Here is a 15,968-nt window from a genome sequence, read left to right on the forward strand (position 1 = left end):
ATTCTGGACTGGGACCCCCAGACGTGTTTGCCAAAATAAACCTCTTCTCTTTGTCAGTTAATAATATGTTATTATTGCAATGTAAGGTTACAAATTGCAAATAAAGACTTAGCAGTATTGTTGCTAATATTATATGAAACATTGGCAGATTAGCATGTGTTAACTTTATTTTCCAGATTTATACTTTGAAAACAGTTCAGGTAGTTATTCTCTAATAAATTCTCTAAATTTAGATATATAAGCATTTGTTCAGTACTTAAGGTTAAAGTAACTTACACAAACAGGATCAACAACCAGTAGCAAGAGTGTCTAGAAATCTTTATTCACATATACTCCACTGTAATTTAAAAATATACATCTCATTTATATCAGCAGTCCTTTATTCTAATTCCACATACAGATACATAAAATAATACACTTCCTAAAATAATCTTAATACATCATTTGTTGGACTGTAAGAGATGAATTTTAGTACACAGCAGTATCTGCATAATCCCTGGAAATAAAATGAGGAGACCAGAACTCCAGCCCTGTGCTGTAGAAGCTCGTGCTTCTTCTTTCCTCAGATCTCATCACCAATGTGCTCACCTAGGGGCCAGCAGTGTAGCTCAGTCCCAGCATGCACCAGGCCTCAGCACCACAGGGAAAGACAGAAGGGCGAAAAGGCCCGAACAAACGTCCATGTAAGTTTTAAAGGAGTCCTCATCAAAGGCAGATCTCCACTAGCTTCTCTGGTTCTGTTAGCTTCTCTTTTGGGTTCAGAAAGCTACGACGGACATTTAATTGAGTATCTGGTCCTAAAGAGGCGACTGTGCTCTCATAAAGACACAAAGTGCCACCCTCAGCAAAGGGGACTTCTCAGACCCAACGGGGACAAGGACTGGGGTGTTTTCTCCCCTTCTCCAGAACCTCAGGTATATTCTTCTTACCGTGATACATTAGCTTAGTTCAGTAAGTATTAATCAGATGATCCTCAAGTAGAAAAGACAGGAAGATGAAGGGAAACATCCTGATAACCGGGATACAGTTTTACACTTGGAAACCCCCGGTTTCAAATACACCCATTGTGTGCATGGAAAGAAACCCTGATATTTAAACATAAGCTAATGCTCCAGTGGTTTATAGCACAGAAAACTAAGAATACGACTACTGTTATTTTTGCTGAATATTGCTTTAATCATTGAGGAGAGATCAAGATTTTTGCTGAGTATTGCTTTAATCACTGAAGAGTGATCAAGATTTTTTTTTAAAACAAAAACCAGTATCTCCTACCAAAATGTCACTTACATGAAACTAATTTCATTGAAAAAGAGCAGTGTCTCCAGAACGTGTGTTTCCAGAGCACACACAGTTCCTCAGCAAGCTACACACGGCAGGAAGCGCTCATCCACACAGCAATGTGACAGGTTACACTTCTCCTTCACGGGCCTATCAAAAGTCACTTGGAGTGAAAATAATTTTGAGGCAATAATTTTTAATTTACTGGAAACCAGTAATTTATGTATGTACATTTCTAAAGTACACGTCTTGTGCAGCCGGCACTCACGGTGCTCAGCTCTAAGAGATTCTGTGGAAGAAAGCAATTCCTGAACTGTCCCCTTCCTCTTCCAGCAAATGAAAGGTGCTGTAGGCTGGTGCTGCTCTTACGACAGCTGCAGACCTCATGTGGATAATGAGTGCTTGAGGTATGACGGGTGCCAACAGGAAAACGCCCGTCCTATTTCAAAGAGTTAATAGACCCCTACGGCATCTCAATGCCTTGCGATCAGTTTGGATCTGGAGTCAAAGAAAACGCTGCTACAATGGGTTTCAGCTGTGTACTTTTTCTATGTCTGAGTGTTTTTTTTTTCCTTCATGTGTGTGTGTATGCACTGTGTACATGCCTATGTCTGCAGAGGCCAGAGGGGCACAAAATCCTTCAGAACGGAATTATAGACGCTGTAAGCCCCGTCCGTGGTGGGTGCTTCTGCAAGGGCAGTAAATGCTCCTTCACTACCAACATGTCCCAGCCTCTGCTAGGACACGTTAAGTTACATATATGGCTTGTATTATTTTTCTGCAATAGGATTGCTCTAGAAGCAGCAGATCCCACTATGCAAGTATCCTCATTTCACATCATTTGTATATTACAATACTCGAGATAAACACACTTAACACATGTAAATGTTCCTGAGCTTAAATACACACACATGCACACACGCCCACCCTCCAACTCCTTATACACCCAGACACACACACACACACACACACACACACACACACACACACACCACACACCACACCACACACACACACACACACACGACTCTACTCTCAGAAGTAAAACCTAGGAGGTTCTGACGTCATCTTTTTCATCCTCTCCCCTATGCTGGCCACTGTGTAAACACTGGTTAGATGACTATGCCCAGTGAATACAGAAAAAAAGGGATCTTGGGAGTGCCCTGTGGTGATGGCTGCACAGCTCTTCAAATGTTTTTTTAAAGGACACTCACCCTTTTACCATGGTAAACTGTAGCTTACATGAACTCTACATTAATAGACACGTGTATCAGACAGCTCACATATAACTTCTGAGCCCACTGTGAAACCCACAAAGGCCATGAAGACATTTCCACCAGGGTTCTTTTACTTGTGGTGGGTCCACGCTCCGCAGGGAATTACCTCAGCACCCTGGCTGTCTGGAGGTCTAGCTGCTGAGAACGAAGGAACACCAGCTCAGACCAGCTCAGAGACTGGGCAGGAGTGGGATCCTCAGAGACGCCGGCTCAGGCAGGGAGAGTCCTGACAGCACTGCAGTGCTGGTACCCACGCTCTCGTCCCTTTACACCACGGACACACTAATGGGAGATATGAGACTGCTCTACACTATTAGAGACAGGTAAAGTCACAGAAGACACATCTAACAGTTAAAACTTAGCAATCTTCCCTGGACAGTCTGCATTTTCTTTTCCTATTGCTGAAGAGAACAGCAATGATGAAATCTAGCAGTTCAGAAGTCACGATAAATTCAGACAAGGACCTTAGCGATGAACAAACTGAGAACCAACCCTCTGGGGGAAGTGCTTCTGGCAGGTCCTGGACGTGGTATTTCAGTTCCAGAGCTATGAGCTCATCCACCGGGAACGCCGACACTGAACCTCTGCTCTCTGTGCACCTTTATCACCAGTTGCAAGAAAACACTTTTAAAAGGGAAAGCCAGTCTCCCTTTTGACTGTCACGCGAACGTAAAGAAGTGACTTCACACTTGGAGAAACAAACTGATGCAAAGGGAAGAGTGGGCCTCCCGCACTGAACCACCCCCTCACACAGCTGAACCATCGGAGGCTTCTGGAGGCCTTCGTGTGGCTTCCTGCCTGCAAGTATTTCCAGAACTCATTTACCAAATCAAAAAGGCAAACCTACCCACCCACCAGCAACACAAACAGAAGAAGGAAAGGGAAGTGCGTAAGGCCAGGGAGGTGCAGAAAAAATAACACACTCGGACCTGACACACAACACTGAGCTCTGAGTGCTCACACAAACACACAATGGGTGTGGAGGACACAGAGTCACAAATAAACCAGGTAGATATTCAAAAGCCAAAGAATGATTTGGAGTGTGACAGCCATGAAGGAATGCTCACATGAGACAGCTCCATTCATAGCTCATTCTGGTCACTGGGACATCTAAGCCCCTGGCTGACTCTCATGATGCTTTTGCTACAATTCTAGATGGAAGTTACATCAGAACTGAACGTTTTAGCATGCAGTCTGTAGCTTTGGGGTGAGCGCTAGTTTAAAAACGGAAGTGTGTCTAGGACAGTCATTGAATCCGACTTTTTAGCACTGGCCTTGGCTGGTGATGAGGGGACACCACTAGCTGCGTCCTTCAGTGACAGCTACTGCTCAGTGTGATGTCACCAGTGCATACCTGGCTGTTTTCAGTCATCCCCAGAACAAATGAATGCACATAATGACACAAGTATGTTTTGCAGAAGAACGTTACCTAGATATCAAAATTAAACTGCACTGACTTGTGCCTATGGTTACTAGAATGGCCATTCCTGTCACCTGTGCTCTTTCTAATACTTAAAATGGTATAAGTCAATGAACAGTGCACGTTATCTTTACAGACTTTGGAGGACTTTTTCCTTTTGTCTAAACTATCGGCAAACTCCCGGAACACAGCAAGAGAAACACATTTACACTGGGAACCCGTGTAATTTTACAAAATGTTCAAAAAGCTCCAAAATAGCATGAATAGCATGAGTTTGCACACTCTAATTTCCAAGCAGACAGCAGCTCTCTCCTAAGGTATTATTTGACCCGTATGAACAGACTGCACTTAGCCTGACCTGAACCTCGGGATTTCACCCTTTCCACTCACAGACACACTTCCACAACCAAACAAGGTGCAAATAAAACTTTTAGGAAACTTTAAATGCCCTATTTACATAGCTATTTACTTTTAATAGAAAACGAGATTGTACTATGGCACCTATAACACCTCCAGTGTCCGTTCCCACAGGCCGCAGCAGGCAGGAACTGAGGACTTGTACACGTCACGTAGCAGAGGGAGAAAAGTAGAGTCAGTGAACCACGGCACTGAGTTGAACACACTATGCCTTTCGCAAAGCCTTCCGCAAATCGCTGTAGAAGTTGGCTAGCGTGCTTGCCATTGCTGTGTCTACCGCAGACTGAGGGATCATGCCACGCAGGTCTGTCTGGATGTAGCCTGTCAGGAGACTCTGGTTTGGACTGTCTTTGAGTGGAACACAGAACCAGCCGCAGGGGTGGTTATAGCCACGGACAAACTCTGGTCTCGTCTCACTCCACTCAACACTTACCCCTAGAAGACAGTTTAAAATAGTATCATTAATAGCAATAACCAGCATTTCCCCCAACTATCATTTAAAAAATATGACTAGCTTTCTTGTTTAAATAGTTTTCTTCCTAGTCATCCTAATGAAAACTAATCCCCAGGAGTTCGGAGCACAGCAAAATGAGAAAGATAATTACCAAAGAGAATTCTGGCACAGGGTTGGAAGATAGGTAAGGGGGAAAATTCTAATCCCTTCAGAGTAGAGGACACAGTATCATCCAGGCCACAAGGTGACAAGAACAAGACGCATGGCACCATAACTGCTTCCCACAGACACAGCCACCCCCAACTTTAGTTCTCACCAGTGAGATGAACAACTCAAGAGCGCTCTACACATAATTAAGTATTAATTTATCTACACACTTTAAAAACAGGAGGCTTCTAGTGCAATATTTTTAGAGAAAGATGACACAATCCAAAGAAGGAAATTTTTCTTTAAAGTATCAAGTAAGTGTGTGTGTGTGTGTGTGTGTGTGTGTGTGTGTGTGTGTGTGTGTGTGTACATATACCAAGAAACTGTTCTGAAGGCCTAGAATGAAATATCAGTTATTGGATCCCTTTCCCAGAATCAGTCATGTTTCTAGGATGGGTGAAGAATTATGTAACCGAGAATAAAAACTTAACAGACATGTTTGAGGGTTCATCCTTAAACAAGTCATTTATACCTGCAAGGCCCAGGGAACATTCCAGTAGCAGGGCCTCAGGGGAAGGGCTGCACAGTGCCATGCTCTATGCCCAGAACAACTACTATTGTCTTGTCTTGAACTCACAACTGTAGTCATCTTCACTGGGCCCACACAAGACTGGTCCTGTCAACACGTGAGTGGAGACAGGCTCATAGGACCCTGCCCTTTGCACTGAACACTGGTACACTCTAGGAGAGGAGGAGCCATTGTCACTCGTGATCTCACTGCTGAGCCCACCAGGCTCTAAGAGAAAGTTCTAAACTTCAGTCACACAGACGGCCCTGGCTGCTAAACTCAGTGGGTCACAAAACAAAGCGGAGATATGAATGTGAGAAAGGCCATATGAAGGGACAGCCAGGGCAGGCGAGGAGAACATGTGTGAAATTACCAGAGAACAAATGTAACTAACACAAAAATAAAAAAAAAGTCCCCATGATAATAATATAAAACAACATATATTCTCAATTAAATGGTAAATTTTTCTCCCTCCTGAAAAATACCCCAAACATTCCCACAGAAACACTTCAAGATCCCGAATTCTTACTACTGTTAACTCTTATACTATCGTTTAATGCTAAACTGGAGTTTAGCATAAAAAAACAACCAACCAACCAAAGATGCGAAAATAGCAATAATTGAGGGTTAACAAATATTTCTTGGAGCTGAAGAGATGGCTCGGCGGTTAAGAGCACTGACTGCTCTTCCAGAGGTCCTGAGTTCAATTCCCAGTAACCACATGGTGGCTCACAACCATCTGTAATGGGATCTGATGCCCTCTTCTGGTGTGTCTCAAGACAGCTACAGTGTACTCACATACATAAAATAAATAAAATCTTTAAAAAATACATGTCTTATAAAGAATGGCCCATGGTAAAAACTAAGTATCTGAAGTAGACTTAAAGAAAGAACAAGAGGTTAAGGTTATTACCACAGGATAAAAGTCCTTCTTCATAGCCCACAGTATAGGAGAAATCAACAAACTCTCTCGGGGAAATAATATTTAAAAGCTGCCCAGCAGTGGTGTAACGCATCACACAGCAATTCTAGAAAAAAGACAAAAGGCAAGATGGGGGTCACCATTAGAAACAGTCGCATACCAAGATCAGTGTCTAGTAAGAACCGACACTCACAATGCTCTCTCGTCAGAATGGCGACTCTTACAGTGGCTCTGGAAGGGAAAATCTCTTTCCTAAACGTCAAGGATACCATATGAACCTGACAATGATGAACAAACATCCAAGGACACATTCAGTGTCTGAATCTCCACTAGAGAAGGCCAATTCAATTAAAGTAGCCAAACACATGGGTCTACTCTGTGTGTGTGTGTGTCTGTGTGTGTGTGTGTGTGTGTGTGTGTGTGTGTGTAAAAATAAATATACTGAAGGGTCACAAGCTAGACAGCTATCTAGGCAACATTTTTATCTCTGGTCTTTGATTTTAACTTAATATAACTGGAGAAATCTACATTTAAACTAGAAACCTAAATACAGGGAAGGTATTTTTCTGTCTTTGAGATTTTTAGATCCTTACATTTTATAATTAAAGATGGTGGAGATTTTCATAAGCAACAAGGGTAGAGGCATAGTGGGGGGAACGCTCAGAACGAACGCTCATTAAAATTTGGAAACACAACTTTAATCTTAGCAGGCAGGAACTAGGGGAAGGTGGAGCTCTGTGTTTGAGCTAGCCTGGTCTACACAGCAAGTGTTAGGCCAGTGAGGGCTACACAGTGAGATCTTTCCTCAAAAAAGTGAATAAAGAAAGAACTATATAGAATGGGGCAATCCAACTTTTAGAAGGCAGCGTAGGCCTCTCTGTGGTATCTTTGCTATGAGTGCTTTTCTCAATTAATGTAACGAGTGTAAGCATATACAAACATTGACACTCACATATATGTGGTGTCTCTATCTCTCTGCCGTGCATGTACTCACACACGCGCACACACCCTCTGCAGCAATGTCATTGAACACATACCTCTTCAAAGTGCTCCAAAATATCCAGTGAAGTCATTAACCGGTCCCAGTCCAAGCGCCAGGGCCCTGGGCGTATGTGGTCTATCACATTATTGACCACGTCATCCATAACTCCTTGGGCTTTATATCTAGAAGACAGAAACCAAAGCAAAGGCTGTACAAGTGAGCAGCTCAGCACAGAGCTAACACTGGAAATGCGAGTAGAAATGAACAGAGGGTTTTTAAAGGAAAAACAACTTGTCCAATAGATAAAAGTCCTATTTTTGTCAAATTACTTTTGTCCTTAATCAAATTAGACAACGAAAGGTTCTGCTAATGCCATCACAGACATAGTGATGTCTCTTCATGTTAAAATAGAGCCGCAAACTGTCCACAGGACACCTCACAACTTCCACTCAGTATTGCCCTCGGTTTAGTCACGCACGCCCTTGGCTTAGTCACCCTCAGGCATTAGTGCGGGTGTATCTTTCTCCCCTTCCCCCTTCCTCCCTCTAAGCCTTCCCAGACAGACCTCATCCCCCTCGTTCAAATTCACTAATTGTTGTTATATGCATACATGTCTATATACATGTGTTCCTAACTGTAACCTGCTCAGCCTGCAGGTTACTTGTGAGGATGTTTTCCAGGGCTCACATTTGGTCCTGGATAAGAGTGGATCCACTGTTCCCTGGGGAGACTGTGTCCCCCACTCTCAGCACACCTTAGTTGCCTGTGGTTCTCCCTGCAGGGCTAAGGCCACATGGGCTTTCTCCCCGCTTTGGCCTGCAGCTTATTCTTGCTCAGCTCGTGTTTAGAAACGCATCTCACTCGAAACGTTAGAGACTGCACCCACACATGACTACCCTGGCTTTTAAGAACTTTCTAGATGTAGATTTGGGGAAGATATGTATAATACATATAAATGCACACAGTTATTCCAGAGGTAATATGGGAGCAGTTCCCTTTAAAATCAATGAAAATGATAATCCAACAGAGGATGGACCAAGCACATGCTAGGATAATCCAAAACAGTAACAAATGGACTCAGCGTCACTGTGATTAAACATATACCAACAGGACACCACTTCATCCGCTCCTCCAACTATCGCACAGTTAGCTTCAAAGGTCTCTGGATGTGAGTTGAAGAATGGCCACAGGGCTCTCTAAAAAGCTGCATATTATCACAGATTGTACACAAGCAGAGGGACTGCCAGGAGCTGTTTGCCAACCTGATACAGCCCCTCTTAAATTCTCACCTATCACTCCCATCTTTCTCAATATTATTCCAGTAAATTCAAAACCCTGTGAGGACCAGGCCAGGGGGGACAGAACTAGGTCACAGGGCAAGCAGCAGTGCATGTCCTCGTGTAGAACTGAAGCACCATTCAAAAGTTGGTTCCGTGTCCCCAGCTTGATGCTCTAGCTGGAGAGGCACTACTTCTTCCCTAAATGAGCTTCTCATCCATGTTTGCGTAGCAGACACAATTCTCCTGCCCTCATTTCTTAAAGAAATGTCTATTCTTCTCTTGCGTCTCAAACTATCCACTCCCTGAAGCCTTTTCTCTGAGCGTGTGTGCACTCCCCAGTGCTTTCTGCCTTTCTCAAGCCCTGCTGGGAACTACCGATCGAAAGGATTAATTCCTAGATTGCTTACAATGCTTGATTTACCTCCAATCTGCCGTCCATGTCAAAAATTGTGTACAGCTCATCTCTCTGGAAATAGCATCTCTGGTATGAAACTACAGAACATTTTGCATATACTAAGTGAGGTCAGCCGATTCATTTTTAAAAAAGGCTGAGTCCTAAGAATTTGAACATTCTACTTAATTCCATATGGCAACTGTCCATGCTGGCACAACAAAAATCAGCATGCTTTTCTTGACTATAGGCATAATTCATCTTCAACTATAAGGGAAGGAAAAACAGAAGTTACTCATAATACTACTATTTAAAGGGGAATTTTGTCTTAGGTAAAAATATTTCAATAAAAATATATATTTAAAATAACCCTATGTTTGGGCTGGGTATTCATCTCTATTTGTATTATAGTATATTTTCTTTTATTATTATGTAATCTTTTAAAACATAATATTTAAAGGCTACCGACACTCTACCAAGTGCAGATGTTTTCAAAATTTAGTATCAAGATACCTAGTTTTTAATATTCATAATACTTAAATCACTATTATCTTACTGATGGGATCTTCAAGGAGAATTTTTATCAGAATGTTACCTGGGCATAGGAATTCATGCACATAGGAAACTCAAGCAGGAAGCAGCACATGACCACGAGGACTCACTGCAGTAGTGAGTCCGAGGCCACCCTGTGTCACAAGAACAATCCTTTAAAAGAACAATACTTACCAATGCGGGACATGACAAGGTCATGTATGCGAGGCTAGGACTTCAGGTCTGTAGTTGCCTACTGCTTTTATGTCCAACTCGACCTACAAAGCACTTGGCCATTCTTAGGGCCCTGAGTGCACATGATCAATTTGCTTCCCTGAGTGCACAAAACCGTAAAAATGAAAGCTGACTTTTACATTGATCACGTAACCTAGTATGTGAGTTAGAAAATGGAGCATTTACTTACAGATACCCATTGAACTCTTCCGAGGGCTTCCTCCAAACGGTTACATCTTTCTAGGAAAACAAAGACAGTGCCTGGTGATAATCACAAAGGTGGACCCTCAAACTGCAAAGTAATTGTGTACGTTCAGATCGCTTAACTTTGCATTAAAAACAACGTAGGCAGCTTATCAGAGACAGTAGTTACTCGAGTCACAAAGATATCTGCGTCTGAATTCCTTCTGTATCACACGGCAGCCACATCTTGTACCTTACAGATCTGTCAGTAGCTTAGAGGTTGAACGACTTTAAAACTCAACTGCAGAACTAGATTAGCGGCTGTTACTACTCGCTCCAATCTCAGCTGGCTGCTGTTACTGACACATCCGGTCTGTGCCATTAGGAACATTAAATACTTCATTCTGAAACTGTTCCTCCATTTTCAAATAATTCACATTTACCGTGACTATGTTATATTGAATTTGTTCCTACATTCCCCACCCAAATCATTTCCCCTCTGGCTTTTAAATATAAAACTAACTAGAGAACTGGAGAAGAGCCTACATTCTATGCTTGGCTCTAGTGCTCGGCCAAGGCAGCTTGGCCAAATCACATGGTAAAGAGGAATTCTAACCAGCTGCTCACACCCTTCCCAACTGATATGAGTGCAAACTTTCTTTTTAAATGTGTCTTTTTAAAAAGATAGATTTATTTATTTATTTATTTATTTATTTATTTATTTATTTATTTATTATAAGTCCCCTGTAGCTGTCTTCAGATGCACCAGAGGAGGGCATCAGATCTCATTACAGATGGTTGTGAGCCACCATGTGGTTGCTGGGATTTGAACTCTGGGCCTCTGAAAAAGCAGTCAGTGCTCTTAACAGCTGAGCCATCTCTCCGGCCCTGGTGCAAATTCTCACTGACTATCCTTTGTTAAATTGACAATGATCTGCTTTCTTTGTTGAGTTGTAAAACTGCTCATCGCTCTCCTGGGCACGAACCTATTAGCAGGTCCAGCAAAGAGCTGCTGGGCTTGTTTCTTTGGAGGATGACCCACCCAATCATGTGCAGATTAATTATTGTACATCCATTCAACACATTATTTATCTTATATATTTTTCCTAATATTTCAAAAGTCATCAGACAATTCTTTGGCCATACATTAAATACCCACACAGTAATTACACACGTACCACTTTCTTGGCAACCCGCCACTGATCTTCTTCAATGCTGTGATACTGGATCAGAGTGTTCTGAAGTTTTGTGGAAATAGAGGCAACATCAGACAGTCCTTCCATTTTGAGCTTCCTGTAATAAAAGCCAAGATTAGTGTCAGCAAATACTGGAGTAAGTCAAATCTTTCAGAGTAAATTCTCCTGAGAGAGCGATGAAAGACAGACGGGCACGTGAACCCCATTCCCAATGAATGAATGAGAAACTCTGAGAGAAAGAGCTGGGTAGAGGTTTTTCCTGAAACCCTGGGAAGAATAACTCATAGCTGAAGACAATAATCAGGACTTTTTTATTATTAGAACCACGCATATAAAACCGTAAAAAGGAGACAAACTTCATGAGAGTGGGAAGGTGGCTCTCTTATCTCCAGGCTGTTGATGCTCAAAGCATCCCTCTAACTCTCAGCTCGCCAGGCAGTTTCAAAGTCCACATCCATAGGCCGACCAAGAACGTTGATCTGATGGTGCATCTCTATGTGCCCAGCATTTTCTCAGCAATTTATTATTAACGTTATTAAAATGACAAATGACAAATGAGTCCAGATCCTCAAGCCTGAATGATTACCAGAGATTTCCATTCATACCACCGTTCCCCACTGCCTAGGGTTCCATTCCCTAGGGCTTTGTGTTCCTCAGGCCAAGTCTGTCAAGGCTTTTGATCTTTGGACTTGGGACTTCTCTGCTTAGACTCCTGGACTCCGAATCTTAGTGTAAACTAACAAAGTACAATGCCAACTGCAGTTAAAACTCCTGCCCGTACCAGAGACTTCTCAAGTAACTATAAAATCTTTCTTTCATTCCTCAGTGGGCTTAGCAGTGTCTGAAGCCGATGTATGTATCATACATGACTCTACTCTTTACCATAACCTTATGGACCTAGTAGAGTAAGGGTCTTCGTCATATGCTCCACTAACACCTAGAACACAATGGGGCACACAGTAGGCTTTAATAGCACTGCTGACATGCCCCTGCCCCCGACAAGAATCGGTATTCTTTTACCGTCTTTTGACGCCGCTGCCATTTTCTTAGGATAACTCCTACAGCATCCCTACTCTTTCTACTCCTGTATAAGGTTAACAGAGATAAGCTGACCACTATACAAGCATGGAATGACTGAAAAAAGGAAACCAGGAAAAGCTTCATTAACAATTCTGTCTTCCAACCACAGCTGAGACGTATTGATCTAAAAACCTAAAGGTTGCAGGGATAAATCAAAGCTGTGGCCAATATTTAAATATCACAGTGTACAGTACAGAAATCTCAAATACTAAAATTGAGTAGAGAAATGAGAAAGCACACACGAAAAATTCAATAACCTAAAACTTGAGATCCATAAAAGGGATGTAAACTGTGTAAGTATAGGTCCCACCTACCCAGGGAAAGTGGGTGCGCTCACTCCGAAAGCCTACCAGTCAAGAATATATGCTGCGACTCCAGAGCCTGCCGACCTAACAGCCAGCACAATGACCTCTTTCAAGGCTGGCTATGAACAAGTGCAAAGTCTTGGAGAGCTTATAAAAGACACTTATCCAGGAGTGGGATCGTTGTGACAAAGCCAGTCTGTAACCCAAAGGTCTTCTGCTAGCTTCCTGTGGGTGGCAGATAAGAACTTTTATTTAAAAACTGTATTTGGTAGGAGTCAAAGGGAATGGAAAGTCAACCAGCTTGTACAAAGCCAGGAGAGGAAGGTAAGCGACACAGGCTACCTATAAAGATAAGGATCGGGAACTCATATCACTGCCGTCTGCTGGCCGATGCCCTTCTAAGCTTCTGGACACCATTTCCATGCAGATGAGCTTGACTGCCCCACTCCTACGCTTTGTTGATGGACTGCCCTAAAGTCTTGGTTTTCTTGCGGTGCACACCGCAACTATTCCTTTACATTCTACCATTTTTAGCTAGAGAGTCTTCGGGGGCTCAGGGTTGTGCTCTCTGACAAGAATACTGGAGAAAACCAATGAATAAACTATGTATTGCCACTTATACCAATCGTTTGTGAGCTGCGGAAGAACAATAAAGTTACCATACGAACGAACAGCTTCTCCAGGTGAAGCTACTAAGTGTTTACCAGTATCTCGTATGCATCCAGTTCTAAACAAGGGAAATAGGTAAGATCCAGTTTTGAGTCTTTACCTAGACTCATTCCATCCCTTATATAAATCTCCGTGACAATTATAAAGCTAAAACTCTAGAAACTCTGACTGACCGCCTCTTTAAGGATGCCGAAGGAGGAGGCAAGCAGAGACAGAAGTGAAAATCACGTCAAAAGTTCTCTTTCAATCCTTGCAGCATTGCACTCAGAGGTGAATTCCCGCCTGGAAGTCCAGGATAAATAATGGTCACCCCGTAAGCTGCAATGCGTCTGTGGGAGCCCCTCTCCAAGAGTGAAAGAAGACGAGGTTGGAGTTGGCCAGGTTTCAGCTCCCTCCTGATAAAAGCAGGTGCTTGGATTAACTGAAAGTAGAGCACACAGTTTACCCTCCCACAATCTTCAACCGTGGAGACGGTTTTCAATATCGCTCTGAATTTCCTCTTATGAACTCAATCTTTCCTTCCCTGACCCTTCTGTCAAGGACTTCTCCAACCACAACAGAGATAAGAGGCACTACCCAACTAAACGAACTCCAACCACACCACACAAAAGGTCATCTGATCTTGTTAATCCTCGGGCCAAGAGTTAATTATTGTCTGCTTTGCACCATTTTGCCGCTAACCTTACGTTGATGTTTTCTATGTCCATATTTTCTTGAATGGAAACTACTGGAGCTTGGGAAGATTTTCTTGAAGCTGTGTATTAGCAACAAAGTCCTGACTAAGAGTTCTAGTTGTTCTCAACTATACACCACAGTGAAATGGTGATAAACTCCCTTTTAAACACGAGACATTTTAGGACCCTCCAAATGGCTCAGGGATTCAAAGTGCTAACCACCCCCCCACACACACACACACACACATATACCACAGGAGTCCGGACACACACACACACACACACACACACACACACACACACACACACACCCCATGCACACAACTGGAAAGAAAATACTCATAGTGTCCATAAACTTTCTGTTCTTTTGTGGTTTAGCCCACTAAAGGTTCTGTTTCAGAACTTTTAACCTTCCAGTATTCAGTTAATATGGTTTTTATGTGAATCGTGCCAATTTAACAAGCCACAATAGACTTTCAACAAGAGAGCAAACTAAGGCCTTATTAAATTATACACTGTAACATAAAAGTGTTAACAAACGCTCAATTTCCAACACATCTTGAGCCAGTAATTTAACTTTTCTAACTCAAGAACAGTCGCTTCCTATTTTTGAGACCGGCCCTTGCTCAGTTTAAAGGAACACACACTTCTGTGGTGTGCACCATGACCCTCTTTCAAATGGTCACCTCGCCACAGCCTGACAAGGTTAGCACTCTTTACAATGATTAACACAGTATTTACATCCTAATGATACCACAAGCTGAATTCTGAATCTAATGTAGTGTTTGAGTCTTTAATGCCCTTCATTCATTTTCTTAATGGTTTTTAAAGTAGTGACTTCTTACTATGTGTTAGGTCTTCCTGGTAATTTTACATTGCGTTATTTCATTTGAGTTTCATGACAAGCCTTAAGAGTTCATCCTGTATCGCGACTTTACAGAAAGGGGATAACTGCAATGGAAAAGTTATTTTTATTTGCTCAAGCTCCCAAAGGCAAATACGCGAGAGAACGAAAATTCCAAAGCAAGCTCTTTGATCTGAGTTGACAGGTCAGTCTTGAAAAATAAACTCTGAAAGCTGATCCAGAGACTCGCCCAAGTTCCGCATAAAAGCCTGACCTCCACAATGTATCTAACTGCAATCCCAGTTCCTGAATCCCCAAACCTCACATCATTTCCCCTCAGCCGACACGAAGGAAATCCGCAGCTGTAGCTTTCTGGTGTTAAAACCATAGACTTACTTGCAAAATACTGAGGACAGAGGAAGTGTCTCTTAAGGACCCTGTCCCCGTGGAAGCTTGGTGAGAGAAGATGCCCCTTGAGGAGTCACCGCGGGGCATGCTCCTACGGACCTTCCCCACAGCCCTGGGAGCGCGACTACTGTTACCATTTAACAGATGAGAAAACTGAGGCCTGCTGGGCTCACGGCCCTTGAACGGCGGCAGCTCTGATCCAACTCAGGTCTCACCTGCTACTCTGTGACCATCCGCTCCCAGGGTCAGCCATCTCTCTCCCCTCTGCGGGGAGCAGCTCCAGGGAACGCTCAGCCTCGGTCGGCCCCGCTCGGCACTGCTCGATCCCGTTCGGCCGACCTCTCTCCTTCCGGGCCGGTAGCGGAGGATGCCAAGCAGTCGCCAAGTCCAGGAAAAGGTAGCTCACAGCTCCTGCAACCCCGCGCGTTTCAGCAAGCTGTTTTCCAGCCCGCCCAGCACGGCTGGAAGCAGCCAATGGGAGAGGGGCGCCTTCCGACCACAGCCAATCAGAAGGCAGCAGGCTGTTCCGGTCAAGGCGAGCAACACCCTCAGCCCCACCCCGTGCGGACCCTGGTGGGGGGAACCTCTGGAGTGTTAGCGGAGCAACGTGTGTTCGCTGGGATTGGCTGGCGTCTCAGCCTGAAGGGAGCCGATTGGCCTCCGAGGATGGAGCGATTCCGCGTGCGTGTGGGCTGGCCAGTGCCAGAC

General features: G+C 43.4%; 1 protein-coding gene across 2 annotated transcripts; it reads right to left on the bottom strand.

Moving 5' to 3' along the window:
• Positions 1-301: 301 nt before the first annotated feature.
• Stard4 (StAR-related lipid transfer domain containing 4) lies at positions 302-15,643 on the bottom strand. Of its 2 annotated transcripts, NM_001106159.2 has the most exons (6): positions 15,476-15,643; positions 11,263-11,377; positions 10,092-10,141; positions 7,521-7,647; positions 6,475-6,589; positions 2,726-4,827 (listed from the first exon to the last, which is right to left on the bottom strand). In NM_001106159.2, the coding sequence occupies exons 1-6, from the start codon at positions 15,511-15,513 to the stop codon at positions 4,598-4,600; spliced, it is 675 nt and encodes a 224-aa protein (NP_001099629.1). In that variant the 5' UTR covers positions 15,514-15,643; the 3' UTR covers positions 2,726-4,597. The 2 variants fall into 2 exon arrangements, with proteins under 2 accessions (XP_017456407.1, NP_001099629.1); XM_017600918.3 differs by lacking the exons at positions 11,263-11,377; positions 15,476-15,643 and adding an exon at positions 9,167-9,403 and having other exon boundaries at positions 302-4,827; positions 10,092-10,138.
• Between the last annotated feature and the right edge of the window lie 325 nt (positions 15,644-15,968).

The sequence above is a fragment of the Rattus norvegicus genome, chromosome 18 (genome assembly GCF_036323735.1).
Source record: "Rattus norvegicus strain BN/NHsdMcwi chromosome 18, GRCr8, whole genome shotgun sequence".
Classification (NCBI taxonomy): domain Eukaryota; kingdom Metazoa; phylum Chordata; class Mammalia; order Rodentia; family Muridae; genus Rattus; species Rattus norvegicus.